Consider the following 14,022-nt stretch of genomic DNA (forward strand, 5'->3'; position numbering starts at 1 on the left):
GCATCTGGCTTTTGCATTAAAACCTTGTGTGAGCTCTGCATCAGTACCTTGAGATTTTACAGTCATGGTAATGTACTTTCCCGTCACTTTGTGGATTTCCTAAAATTTTTTTTTCTGAAGCTGAATCCATTTTTATGAATTATTCCTGGGTTTACCATTAGCCATGTTAAATAACATGAGCTAAAATATTTAACATTTGTTTCTTATATACCACTTTCAGAGAACACAGAGTTCCTGTGAACAGCTCATCATAATCCAGGTGGATTTTACAGCTTAGATTTCCCCATCCTTTGCTTCAGTCATTCACAGCTCTCTCTTACCAAATGTTCTATGAATTATGTACCTATGCTGAAGCCTCAGTCCTACAAATTATTTGGGGGAGTGGTTGTGGGTGGGCGAATTAAAAGCATTCAGGTAAAATCCAATCCCAATGAAATCAAACAGCAAAATTTGATCTGTAAAACTTGTCCTTAAATTACCTTTAGCAAAGATTCAAATTTTCTCTTATTCAGTCAGCTCTGCACAGGTATGCTGTACAAGAAAAGTGTGACTTTTAAAGCAGATAATTTTGTGTGTTTGCACAGCTGAATGAGAAGGGGAAACTTCCTCCCATTACTAAGGTAAAGATACTGCATTTGGTCCAACAGAATGAAAAATGTGTATCTTGAGGGCCAAAGCATGTATAAGCACTGACATTACCATGCTGAGCTCTCTTTGGGTCACTAAAATATCAGCTTCACATCCTGCTTAACATTCTGTTCAGACTTCACGTTTGTAAAGTAAAATAAAAAGCAGAATAGGTGGTTATAGACCCAGCTGTTACATGCATTAGTGCTGTTGGCTTTGTTTGGAGACAAAGAGAATCCACTAATTCTTAAAACTCTAGAGAATATGAAGAACATGGTGTCTGTGAGAGGCTTTCCAAGAAGGCAGTGCTGTCGTCATAGAGACCTGCAGGGAACTTGTGCATAGGTACCCTAACACTTCCAAAGGGCTTTCAACTTAGTCCCAGCAAAATAAAACTCTGTCAATCTGACCCAGACAGAGCACAATGTAGCAAAAAACCTGGAAACTCCAGACATGACTTCCATAAATAATTTGCCATTAATCAAATACCCCTAAATGTTTGTTCTTTTAACAGTAACTTTGAAAAAGGAGAGCTTTAATGTGCAAACTTTCATTTTAGAAATGAAAGCCTAACTTTCATTTCAGAAATGAAAGCCTAACTTTCATTTTACAAATGCATTAAACCAAGACATTAACTCTATTTGTTTTTCACTCAGCTTTTCATCTTTCCTATGAGTTTCAAGTATTTTCTACGGCAGTCCTGATGTGTATGCCAAGAAGCAACTCTTATCTTTGGAGCAAAAACCTTGCAGGCTTCAAGGTCAGCAAGCAGTTTCTCCAGTTCAGACCAGGACACAATATATGTTCTAAGAATCACCCACATTTAAGTAATTTCTCAGAACAATAAAACCCTCATAGATAACAACTGTAAATAATGAAGACAGAAAAATCTGTAGACCTATCTGCTGCTTAGTTATTCTTGAACTTAAGTACAGTTTGTCAGGAACTAGCCATCTTTTCTACTGTTTTGATACCACTACCTCCTTCTTGAACTCAATGTAAGGACATAAATGTTTAAACAGTCTAAGCTTTGACTTTATTTGGGTCTGAGAATATTTTTTCAGTAGGTGATTCTTGCCTCACTTATTACTTCTCTTATTATGAAAATTATTAAACCATGAAGTTAAACCATTTTAGTTTTATTAACAAGACATCCCTGCCCAAGCAGCTTTTACCATGATAGGAATCTTGGAGCATAAAACTCAGTCTAACTCCTGAGAACCTGCTCCATGGCAAATGATACAGCGATTTTTCATCAGGCATCAGGGAAAGTGAATAAAAAAATCAGTCAGAAATCTGTCTGACTTATTGTCTCTCCTTAGGCCTCCCTGACAGTAGGCACTGTAACAGAGAAAGGCCTAAGCAGCAGGAGAACACTAAGGATGAGGAGTGAAATGCTGATCCTGCATCTACACTTCCTGCTTCTAACCCAGCTCAATCACTATTGCCACCTAAAAGCACTGTGATCATCTCATCTTGTCATTCAGCTCCTGATAAATATGGCATCAATATTGCTGACACCAACTCAAATATAGCTGGCACTGAGTCAGGTTCAACAGAGGTCACAAACTGAATTAATTTTGGAAAGTATATACTCATTTAAAATTTGCATCTCACTGGCATCTACAGCCTCTGTTCCAGAGTAATAAAAATATCCCAGTATTGAATACCATAAATTAAAAATGCTGTAGGTTATTTATTTCATGCAGTTTATGTCAGAAAGAAGCAGCAGTGCTCTGACATCCAGCCCTGGAATTCTCATGCTGAAGAAATAAAAACATAAAGGCAATTCCTCTTCAAACTGGAGACTGCTTGGTAGAGTCAGCTTAAAAGTACCATCAGAGATTGAACTCCTGGAATAACAGAATGGCTTGGGTTGGAAGGGCCCTTAAGATCTGGGGAGTTCTAACCCCCCTGCCCTGGGCAGGGACGTCACTCACCACATCAGAGTGCTCAGGGCACCTGGCCTTGAGCACTTCCTGGGAAGGGGCATCCACACCCTCCCAGGACAACCTGTTCTCATCTCTTGCTTAACTCAAGATGACAAACTAGACCACAAAGTCTTCACCCTGTTTTGAAGAGCAGGACACAACTTGCCAGCTTGCCAAAGATCAACAGGAGTGTGTTCTAGGATTCCAGAAATAGTTATTCACAGAGAATGCATACACATTTATCTAAGAATTCTCCAGCTGAACTGGTGAAACAAGGAACTTGGGGATAAAATATTACTGAGCTGGTATGAAAATTCCATATGGTTCCTATTGCTGATATTCCTACAGAGTAAGTTGCTGACTACAACTTAAAATTTGATTTTGCACTATTATTAAATGTAAGATTATATATTTCAATTTTATTTCACTAAGGTTCAGACCACAGATTTTGTGCAATAAAACTGTTTGTAACCATCCACCTCTGCACATTCCTGAAGAAGTCTTGGTGTCCTCCATCCTCTCATTCCAGTAAACACTGGTGTGTAAAACAAGAAGTGTCACCAGAGACTGCTCAAATGTAGGGTTACAGAAATTGTCACAGCTCTGAGGTGAATCATCCAGATTAACAGATGAAAAGCATTAAAGCAATTGCATCTCCTCCTTTCTGGCATGTTTGAGTCGGGCTGAGGCAGTCCAGAATGAAGGTCAGAGTCTTCTCCAAAACCTGGTAGAGTTCCAACTCCTGCTACTGAATCTGAGGTTTGTTAAGAGATTAATCAGCACTGTGGGCGTTGCTGTTCTAAGAGTGCCAGAGGCAAAGAGATTGGGAAATGGGAAGGTGGAACAAGAGATAAACAAAATGGGAATGAAGAAAAATGAAAAGTGGAGCAGAGAAGCAAGAGAGACAGCAGAGGCTGGGTGGCAGCTCAGTGAGCAGAACTTGAAGAAAGACAGGGAGTGCTCTAGTGCAGCTGGAAGCAGGAGGCATCATGAAAGTAATAAAAGCTGCTCTCTTTGTTCCTTTTTGAATGTGATGCTCCAGTTGGAAGCTGTGACATTCACTAGCTCAGAAAAATCAGGCTTGGAGCTGAGTTTTTTGCTCTTGTTTGAGTTTTTAAACATTAAACTAGTTTCATCATTGACCTGTAAAAGACTGCATGAAAGGAAAGATTGGGATCAGCCCTAAAGCTGAGCATAAGGCTCAGTAAAAAACCTGCAACAGTTACCATGATGATAAAGGGACAAACACAACAATGCATTGAACAGATGACTCATTTACTGTGGAAACAGATGTGTTGTGATCAACCTGAACTGGCACATCCAGATGATGAAGTCAAGTACCAAGGACTTGCAGAATCACAGAATATGCTGAGTTGGAAGGGACCCACAAGAATTAGCAAGTCCAACTCCTAGCCCTACACAGGACACCCCAAGAGTCACACCATGTGCCTGACAGCATTGTCCAAATGCTTCTTGAATTCTGTCAGGCTGGTGCTGTGACCACCTCTCTGGGGAGCCTGTTCCAGTGCCCAAGCACTCCCTGTGTGAAGAACCTTTTCCTAATATCCAGCCTAAACCTCTCCAGACACAGCTTCAGACCATTCAAGAAGCAGAGCCCTGCTATCTAACACAACAACAATTACTCTAAGGAGAAGAAGCAATCAGAGTCCTCTGCAGCGGCTTTCTCTGCCTTTCTTTCTGTCTTCCTGAAAATCATGTACTAGGTAATTTTTACGGGGCTGGAAGGTGAAATCCATTCCACTCTGCCCCAGAGAAGCAACCTAACACCTGTCAGACTCAGATGAGCTTTTCTAATGGCTCACCTGAAAAAGGGTTAACTTCAAGCAGTGGTACAACAGCTACACAATGCCCAGAACCACCTCCTCAAATTTCCAGCTGTATCCCAGCAAGTCGAGCCCCTGCAAACCTCATTAATAAAGAACAGCCACCTGTGAAGACCAGGCAGAGCAAAGCAGGCACATCTGATCCAACAGTTTTAGCAGTTTTCTGCACCTGTAGGACTTAAAACAGTCCCACTTCATATCTCCCCCAATTCCTTCATGCTCTGAAACCCATTTCAGTGCTATTTTAGAAGTTTCTCACAAGAATTATAAAGCTTGGCTCACTAGTCTGTCTCTAGTTCTTTCTCCCCAACCCCCATATTTATAATTAAGATTTCCCCAATTGACTGTTTACTCATGTTGGAAGTTTTCATGCAAGGGAACACAATAAATAAAATTGACTGCATAAGTAAACACAGCTAAGTGGCAATTATTTTAATAGCCCTAATAGCACAGCTAACAGCATCTCCATGTAGGAAAATAAAGCCTTTGGTTTGGTTTGGTTTGATCTTAAGCAAAAGTATAGACTGCTGACACAAGTTCTTGCTAGGGGAAGCAGCAATACAACTACGTTTTGCTCATTTAATTAAAATCTCCAGAAAAAAAACCCAAACAAATATTCAAATCTTGCATGTATCGAAGTAAACAACAGTATTCCTAATTACTTAATTACTAAGATCCAACCTTGACTCAAGGGCCTGCTGTAATTGACTTTGGGCTATGTCAGTTTATTCACTGACATAGCCCAAAGTTTTAAGTGCTCTCCTTGGAGAGGAATCCAGTACCTCACATGTTTAACTTTAGGAATAGTCCAAAGGTCATTAAGTTTTGCTCCATTCACTGAACTCTGAAAGCAAGAGGAGAACTAATCCTGAAACACAGGGAACATAAACTGTAAAGAATATAACCTCAAATATTAATTTGGACAATGTTCTTCCATCCTTTCACATTCTGTACAAAAATTCAATTATGAGTTTGGACTACCTTAAAAATTGGCATATGTCAAATTTCTGTGTAACCTAAATGTACTTTCTTTTCTTAAAACATCTTTCATAGACCTCTTCAAAGTACTTCACAAATATCTGCAAATCAGCAGATAAAAGGATGAAAACCACCACAGTCATCACTCACAAAGCTTGCAGACTGTCCATCTGCAATTTCACCCACCCAAGCCCATCTGAGTCAGTGTATACATTGAGTGTCTGCTGGAAAGTATTCCTTACCCATTTCACAGGTAGTTCATACCTTGCACTTTAGCTTGTCCAGCATACAACTGGTTAAAGTGTAAACTCTAGAGATCGAGTTTGATTAGGTTTTTTTAATCTCCCAGTATTTCTAGGAAACGAGTATTTGGGTTACATTAAATATTCAATATATGAGCTGCTGGCAAGGCATCAGAAAATCAATAGCTTCATACATTTATAACTGAGCATTTACCACATGAAAGGTTGAATCCCAAGACAGAAACTGCTCTAATTAGGAAGCCTCATCTAGGAAGAATGTTCTTATGTGGATTTTAAACATCAGCCTGTCTCTCCTTGTAGCAGGAGCATCAGTGTGAGTGAGCATGCTAACCACTCTTTGCACAGTCTCCAGAGTGTTCTGATAATGCTCTTCCCACTTCCTTCTCACCCTCAATAGAGGATGTTGAAATGATTTAATCTTGCCCCCTTTGGTAGGACGCTGATCTCAGACTTTTGTTGGATGGGGCCTTGAGCAACCTGATCTACTAGGTGGCACCCTTGCTTGTTGTGGGGGAGCTGAACTAGATGATCTTTAAGGTCCCTTCCAACCCAAACCATTCTATTGTCCTATGATTTGCCAGACTTCAAAGAAAGTAACCCATGGCCATCATGCTTGTTTTGTTTAAGCCCAAGTTTATTTCATGTTTTCCTGGGACATTAACCGGGGAGCCGCGGGCTCGGCTCAGCGCGCACCAAGGGCAGCTCTTACGTAACCTGCGCCTTCATATCTGGGCCACCTTCACACTGAGGTGGCAGGCAACACACACGGGCTGGAGGGAAACACCTGGGTGTGTACCCGATTTGAGTAAGGTAACTCAGGCTTATTTGAGCTGGTAAATGAACAGGTGTCTGAGAACTGCAAGGGTATGATTGCCACTAATTGAGGACACATTGGGGAGCTTGTTTAGACTTTGAAAACCAGCCAGGCACAAGCAAAAGTCAGTGGGCTGAAGTCCCACAAACAAGAAGGTGCAATACAGAACTGGTATGACCCCCTGCACAGGCACAACTTTATTATACTGCTGTTGTATAATACATTCTTGGCATTTTTGCTGCTGCCAAAAAAACAGCAACAAGGAGCCACTGTGCCTATGATTCTTTTAAGGCTGGGAATAAAAAGTTAATAACATTTGTTCCTATAGAAACTCAGCTATTAACAAAAACTACTGGAACAAATTAAAGAAACACTGAACTGTTAAGCCCTTTTTATGTCAGAAACCTTTAAAGAAAGACATTGGGAAAAAATCTACCTCCATTGAGGAATATACAACTATATTAAAAATACTCATTTCATGTTTACAGAGACATAAATCAGTCATGTGATGTTTCACAATCACAGCAAACCTTCAGCCAGGCACTGCTAAACAAACCCAGGCTAAGTGCAGTAGCTTATCATTTGAAATCCCATGGGTACAACAGAACCCAGGAGCTGCAGCCCATTACCCAGTGCAAACTCCCAGCTCAGAGAACACTGACTTTGCTGATTCTCGTGCTCAGTCTGCCTCCTCATCCTTATTTGCCCAAGTATAGCAACTGCAGAGTACCTCTCCTGCCAAATTTGACCCATCTTCAAAAAAAATCAGAAACTTTTACTGATTCTAGTCTTTCACATCTTGTATTTTCTTGAGACAAATTAAGGGCAATAGATTTGTGTTGAGACTGTGCTATGAAGATACCCTCTAAGCAGCCAAATCCTCAAATTGTGAGAGAAACTTATTTAAAAATCTTTTAAGCAGAGTGTAATATAATAACTTTAGAAATAAAGCAATCTTTCTATAATCTCTGCTATTTTTCCAAGATTTATCTGGCTGTCAACAAAACATACCAGTTCCCCTTTTTTCTTTATGCCTTCTTCCTATCATTATGAGTATACATTTTTTCCATCATACTGTTTCACTCCATTCACAACAATGTCCCTGGAAAGAGACAGTTGTTAGACATCTCAGGAAGGAAAGAATTTATGTTAAAACGCCCCTAGGAAATGAAAAGCATAGGCAAGAAGGAGATAATTTTTTTTTAGCTAAAATAAAATGAAGTCTAACCTTTGAGCTGCTTAGGCTATCAATTTCAAGGAGGATTTAATAGAGAAATTCTTCACACATGTTGGAATATCCTTCCAAATCCAGACTATAAAACAGATAACACAAACAATCTACCTGCAAAGTCCAAGGTAAACAGAAATTGCTGCTTCCTTGTTCAGAGGCCAGGGAGCTGCACCATGCCCTTCAGGAGCAGCACAGGGAGAAGGGCAGGAGCTCTCAGGCAACATGAAAGCAAATCTGAAGCTACAGAGTGACTTTTAGGTCATCACACAAACAAAATTAGCCAGCAGAGTAGGAGACATTGCCACAGGAGGATTTCATACTCTGAAAAGGCAGAAATGTTGCTATGCAACTTGGGCAGAGACAGACTTTTTTGGAAATTGCACTAAGACTGAAGTGGTATAAAACATCAGAAAGTTACTTATCAATACTCTCTTACCAGTCACAATCACACTAATTAATTCTACTGCTAATCAAGCATTTTTCACTTGGTTTCCACTACATTTCTATAAACATACTCTACCAACTCTCTCCTTTCTCTCTGCTGAGTGCTTGATAAGGTCACAAGTAGATCCACTGAGACCAAATATTTCTATATATAGAAGTAATTGCCTGTGGAATTAAGTGCACTTGCCTGGGTATCTAGTTCATACTAAACTTAATTTAGCTGATTTTCCTTGTCTATTATATTAATTATTAGGGACAGTGCACACCGCCAGCTGCAGCAATGCCTATCAAAGCTGGAAACTAATTATCTAATTATGTGGCAAGAATGAGTTCCTCTGCAAGAACATTCACAACCATCAGATGCAGACAAACAAGTAAACTATCACAGGGAAGAACCAGTTCCTCCAGACACCCATGTGGCACACACCTCTTTTTTAAAAGGAGGCAAAAGAATAGTAGTGTATTCTAGGAATACTGGCTCTTATTAACCACTTCAAATATATCCCATAAAAGCAGAGCAAACAGTTCCACACTTTCCAGCAGGCAAAGTGTGCTAGATAATATCAGCTGATTAAAAATATGTGAAATAAAAAAAAATAAAATAATGGGAAACAAGGAAAGGACACAAGGTTGAGTGTCTGGACATGCTGTCTCCTAGGTCTCTGCACCCCAGAAGAGGATTCAGGGAGAGAAGGAAACAGCAGTAGTGGTAGAAGATTAGACTATGGATGTCTTAAGAAATCTTAACCATACAAGCCTGAGGATGCATAGGGAGCAACACCATTCTTTATCATCCCTGTTGTTTTTGAAAGGTTGTGGAGAAAGATGAATGTTCTGTCTGTCTTCAAACAGGGACATAGCAACCCAGAGGTCTACAGGCTGATTAGCCTCACTCTGCTTCCTGGGACAGCCCAAAGCAAATCCTCTGAGAAGCTGCTTCTGAGCACAAGAAGGTGAAGAAGGTGGCCAGGACCAGTCAGCATGGGTTTACCAAGGGTTAACTATGTCCAGCCATCCCGGTTGCCCTCTACAGCAGCATGACTGGATGTTGTTTACCTTGACTTTGGCAAGGCTTTTGGTACTTCTCCCTGCAGCATCCTGGTACATCCAAGTTGGGATGCTACAGTCTAGATAGGCAGGCTGTTAGCTGTGAGAGTAGCTGGCTGGAACATCCAACTCAAAGGTCAGTGGTTAATGGTGTGTGTCTACCCACAGGCCAGTTACCTTGATTAATACCTTTTATCAGAGCCTGAAGGATGAAAAAACAGGCACCCAATTCATCCCTCAGATGACACCCAACTCTGAGGTGCACTCAGTATCCTTGAGGGCAAGGCTGCCCTTCATACAGCCTCAGGCTGGAGGCAGATATGGGTCAAAAGGAGCCCTTACACACTTCAGAAAGGACAAATGCCAAGCACTACTTGTGGGAAGGAAGAGCCCTTGGCTATGAGAGAGGCTGGGCACTGGCTGCCTGAGAAGCAGCTCTGCCCAAAAAGGACCTGAGGGAAGCAATCTGAGCATGAGCCAGCAGCACGCTCTGGCAGCAGAGACAGCCAGCAGCAAGCCACAGGAGCCAAGGCAGAGCATTAGGCAAAGCAGTTATCCCCTCTTAGATGTGGTCCAACATCACCTGGGTCACACTTGCTTTGGGCCCCACAACACAAGACAAATGTTGACAAGATGGTACAAACTCAGAGAAGGGCTGCAGGACAGTGAGGGCCGGAGGGCCTGCCCTGTGAGGAGAGGCTGAGGAAAAAGGGCCAGGTCAGCCTGGAGACACAATGGCTTTGGTGTGCCACAAAGCTGCCTGTCAGTGCCCATGGGAAGGGCTGCTGAGAAACTGAACACTGAGGTGCACCCAGGACAGGGAGTGAGCTGAATGAGGATAGGCTCTGGCTTGATGTGGGCATGTCACTGTGAGGACTACTTGAACCACGGAGGCTGTGGAACCTCTGCTCGGGGGCCCAGCCAGACAATGGCCTGGTCTGAATTCACCACCAAGTCTGCTTGGGCAGAAAGTTGGACTCAAGTTCTCATGAGGTCCCTTCCAACCCACAAAACCATTCCCACTTCCAAACAGTGACCAGCACTGGAAGCCCTGGAAGGCAAACTGAACAAGACAGTTTTTCTTCTCCTCATGACAATAGCCAGCCTCATCATGTTTAGGAGGCCTGAAGAAATGTATCTGTTTGGGTTTTTTTTAAATTACTACCTTCCACTTACCAATGCCCTCCAGGAGCATTTATCAACATTTAAGTTTTTCAGCAACATGATGATAAGATCAACAGTACTGCCTCTACAGCAGGCTTGGTCTGAAACAGCAGATGTGACCCAGGCCAGGATTTATATACAGATTCAGAAGGAACAGGTTTACTCTGTATCTACTATCTACTATGTTTTGCTCTGGTGTATTCAAAGCTGTTCTTAGTTTACATCTGCATAAATAGCAGCCATACCACAGGCTTCATAGGATTTATTGATGTGCTTGGGAAAGTAGTTTATAGACCTGAAACAGACAGCTATTTTCAGAAAACTTCTAAACAACCACAATTAATTAATTAAATTGGAGGAAAAAAAGAGAGAACATATACTTAAAAGAGAACATATACTTACTTATTCCTTGAAAAAGTTCTTCAATGTTAACAGCATTCTTTGCACTGGTTTCAACAACAATTGCACCTATAGATTCTGCATATTCTTTGGCATCCTTCATAGGAACCTCCCTGAAAAAAAAGAAAACATTTATAAATAAAAGAAGCCAAATTAAAAAAAAAAAAAGTTAATTTTTAAGAAAAAACCCCAAACAACCTCAAACACAGCCTGAGCATTAATATGCTTTCATCTCCATAAAAGCAGTACTGTTTTTCTTCATATGACATTTAGATAATCTGATTAAAATATATCAAAATTTCAGCAAAATTGATCAATTTGCAGATTTCTGTGACTTGCTGCTGAATCCATGCCTTGAGAAAAGGAAGATAATTTAAAGAAAATCACATTTGTTTGTGTTTTATATTTGACTTTGATAAGAAAAGCACTCTCCACATGCCAAATGTTCGAACATGATAGGGTACAACTGTTGAGGATGAAAACAATAAAAGCATCATGTGTCTTTGTCTGCAAGCAGCAAGGAAATGAGAGATTGTGAAGTAAGAAAACTACTGACTTTGAGAACATCAGCAACAGCAATCTGTGAGTGTCAGTTCACTGGGGAAAGACACCATTCTGTGCCATTTCACCAAACTAACACCATCTTAAAATCACCAGCAGAACACCCTCATTTTGTAACCAATACTTCATATGCCAAAAGCTGGCAAACGCAGTTTACAGCACTCAAAAAGACCTCTGCTTTAAACAAGTTAGCCCTATGCTGGCCTTGTATCTCCCTGAGCCAGGTGGCAGAGCTGGATCTGCCCATGTGCAGTGCTATCCGTAACCACCTCTACTCCTGATTTTTGGGCTACAGCAGATTGTGCACCGACTGCTTCACCCCACAGCTCCAATATACCAATCCAGAGCCTCCTCGTACAATTTCCTCCCAGTATGAGCGTGTCAGATACATCACTCAGCTTGGTGTCATCAGCAAACTGCTGAGAGTGCACTCACCCCTTCTGTGTCATTACTTGTTATGAGTAGAAAAGTCCATTTTTTAAAAGCTTGCAGAGTTCACAGGTTGGGCTAGTTGCTGCCAGGGTGGAGTTCCAACTGCCTGTTGTTAATAGTTTTTCGTTAATAGTTTTTCATTAACTATCTGTTGTTGATAGTTGGGAATTCCCTTTTTCTGTCGAGTGGCACCCTGCTGTTTCCTAGAGGGTGGCACCCGGACAGTGAAGAGGAGGAGACATCAGGGTTGGCATGCAAATGACATCAGGGCTGGCATGCAAATGAAGAAACCTCTCACCAAACCTAGCAAAAAACCCTAAAAACAATGAGCCAACACAGAATTAAGGGATCAAAGTGATATCTAGATGTGAGGAACAAAATCCAGAATCCTTTTTACCTCTCACCTTAACCTAAAAAAGATGGCTGGAAAGGGGACCTCGAACATTGAACCAGAAAGTAGAGACTTTCCTGATGCTCTCATGAGGATGGAAGCCCCAGTTCTGCCCACAGACCAGCGGACAAAACTACATTTTTCCTCCTCCTCCGTGCCACTCCTGGAAGCAGCAGCAGCAGCGTGAGCACGACCCGTTAATTCTTCCCACCCAAGCTGATTTTTAGTAAAGGCATTAAAAAGGAGAAAGATCTCCTGCCCTATTTATTTCATTGCTGAAGGTATTAAATAACACTTGTCCCAGTATGGATCCCCAAGGGACACCCCTGGTGTCCAGCAGGACTCTGAGCCATTGACCACCACCCCTCAGATGCGACAGTGTGACCAACTCCTCATCCATCAAACAGGCCACCCATCAAATCCATCTCTTTTCAGTTTAGAGAGAAGGATGTTGTAAAGGACTATGTCAAAGGATTTAAAGAAGTCCAGATAAATTATGGAATAAGGAAATATTGTGGATGCATCAAGATCTGAGCATGAAATTCTGCTGAATTCTCTTCACCAAGGATTTCCAGAGAACACAATTTGTTAAGAAGGTGAACCACATTTTTAGGGAAGTGAACATTTCTTAGCTTGAATTGAATTCTATAATGCTCAAAAAAGTATTATGGACACTTACAACATTTCAGCATTGAAGTTTCAGCTCCCATCTTTTAAAGTACTTTTTAATGACCTTTCAGAAGAAAGCCTTATTCCTATTACTTAGAAGTATGCTGAACATTCAGCAGTTCTAAGAGTTGACAGTACTACAACAAAGATGAAGATTTATAGTTGATAAAATTGCTTGCCTATCTGTAGAAATTCCGTCAAAGTGGAGAAGAAATTTACTTCAACAGAGCACCAAGAATTGCTGATAGCTTATTAACAACATCAAGGAAAAGCAGTGTGATCCCTAAGGGTCCCAAGGACCCTTTGGCGGCTCAAAACCAAATTTTAAATGCTAAACAGGGAGTGTAGCCTGGTCAATGATTATGAGAAATACATTAATTCCTCCTTACATTATCTCTTACACTCAGATGGCAGAATCAAACCAACTTGAACCCGATCAGCTTGACCTCTTTGCATCTATTCATATTGGTCTTAAAAGCGGCTGTCTCTCTGATATCCAGCAAAACATCTGCCAAAAGCTCTACAAAACCAATCAGAGATGCCAGAAATGCACACAAACAGCAGCTTGCTCCTGTGCGCTCACATTATCTTACTTGTAAATTCTCTGTGCCTAAAGGCACGCATATTTTCTACTCATTGGAAACAATCTGATAAATTGGTGACATGTTTCACCTAAAACCATTTTTACTGAAGTAAATCTGAAGACATAAAGCAGACAGAGAATGCAAACAGCTGCATGCATTGCATAAACAATCACATTGTTGGAAGAACTGTGAAAATATATCACATATGAGATAGTCTACTCTCTTTTTTCACCAAAATAACTTTAGCTGGACATCACTGGATAACTTCAAGAAGAAAAAAGGTTGGTGGACGCAGAAAGAACAACTGCACAAAAAAATATTACCAAAACTATTCATAATTATGAGGAGAAAAAATGTTTTCTCCCATAAAAACTAAAAAGATTAAGAGACTAGCTCACGGACTTCAATGAGGACCATTCACACAGCAAAACAATTTGTGCAAAGAAGAGCTATACCAGCTGAACAGGAGCAAGAACTGGATGATCAGCAATCAGTAAACTACAGGTAGTGGTTGATAATAATATGGTGAGAAGATCACATATCACAGTTGCTCTGTGAGGAAGCCCAGTACTTACACAACATTTCTGGGATACAGGATTTTTTAAAGTCTTCAATTGGGGCAAGAGCAAAGAGAAAAAGGGCT

At 40.9% G+C, this 14,022-nt stretch overlaps 1 protein-coding gene across 1 annotated transcript in view; it reads right to left on the bottom strand.

Moving 5' to 3' along the window:
* The window catches only part of RAB31 (RAB31, member RAS oncogene family), a 62,484-nt gene that overhangs the window by 4,223 nt on the left and 44,239 nt on the right, over positions 1–14,022 (bottom strand). The window contains exon 6 of the mRNA XM_074548483.1: positions 10,746–10,855. Within this exon, the coding sequence (XP_074404584.1) occupies positions 10,746–10,855 (110 nt within the window). The remainder of the gene's footprint in view (positions 1–10,745; positions 10,856–14,022) is intronic.

The sequence above is a fragment of the Zonotrichia albicollis genome, chromosome 1 (genome assembly GCF_047830755.1).
Source record: "Zonotrichia albicollis isolate bZonAlb1 chromosome 1, bZonAlb1.hap1, whole genome shotgun sequence".
NCBI lineage: Eukaryota > Metazoa > Chordata > Aves > Passeriformes > Passerellidae > Zonotrichia > Zonotrichia albicollis.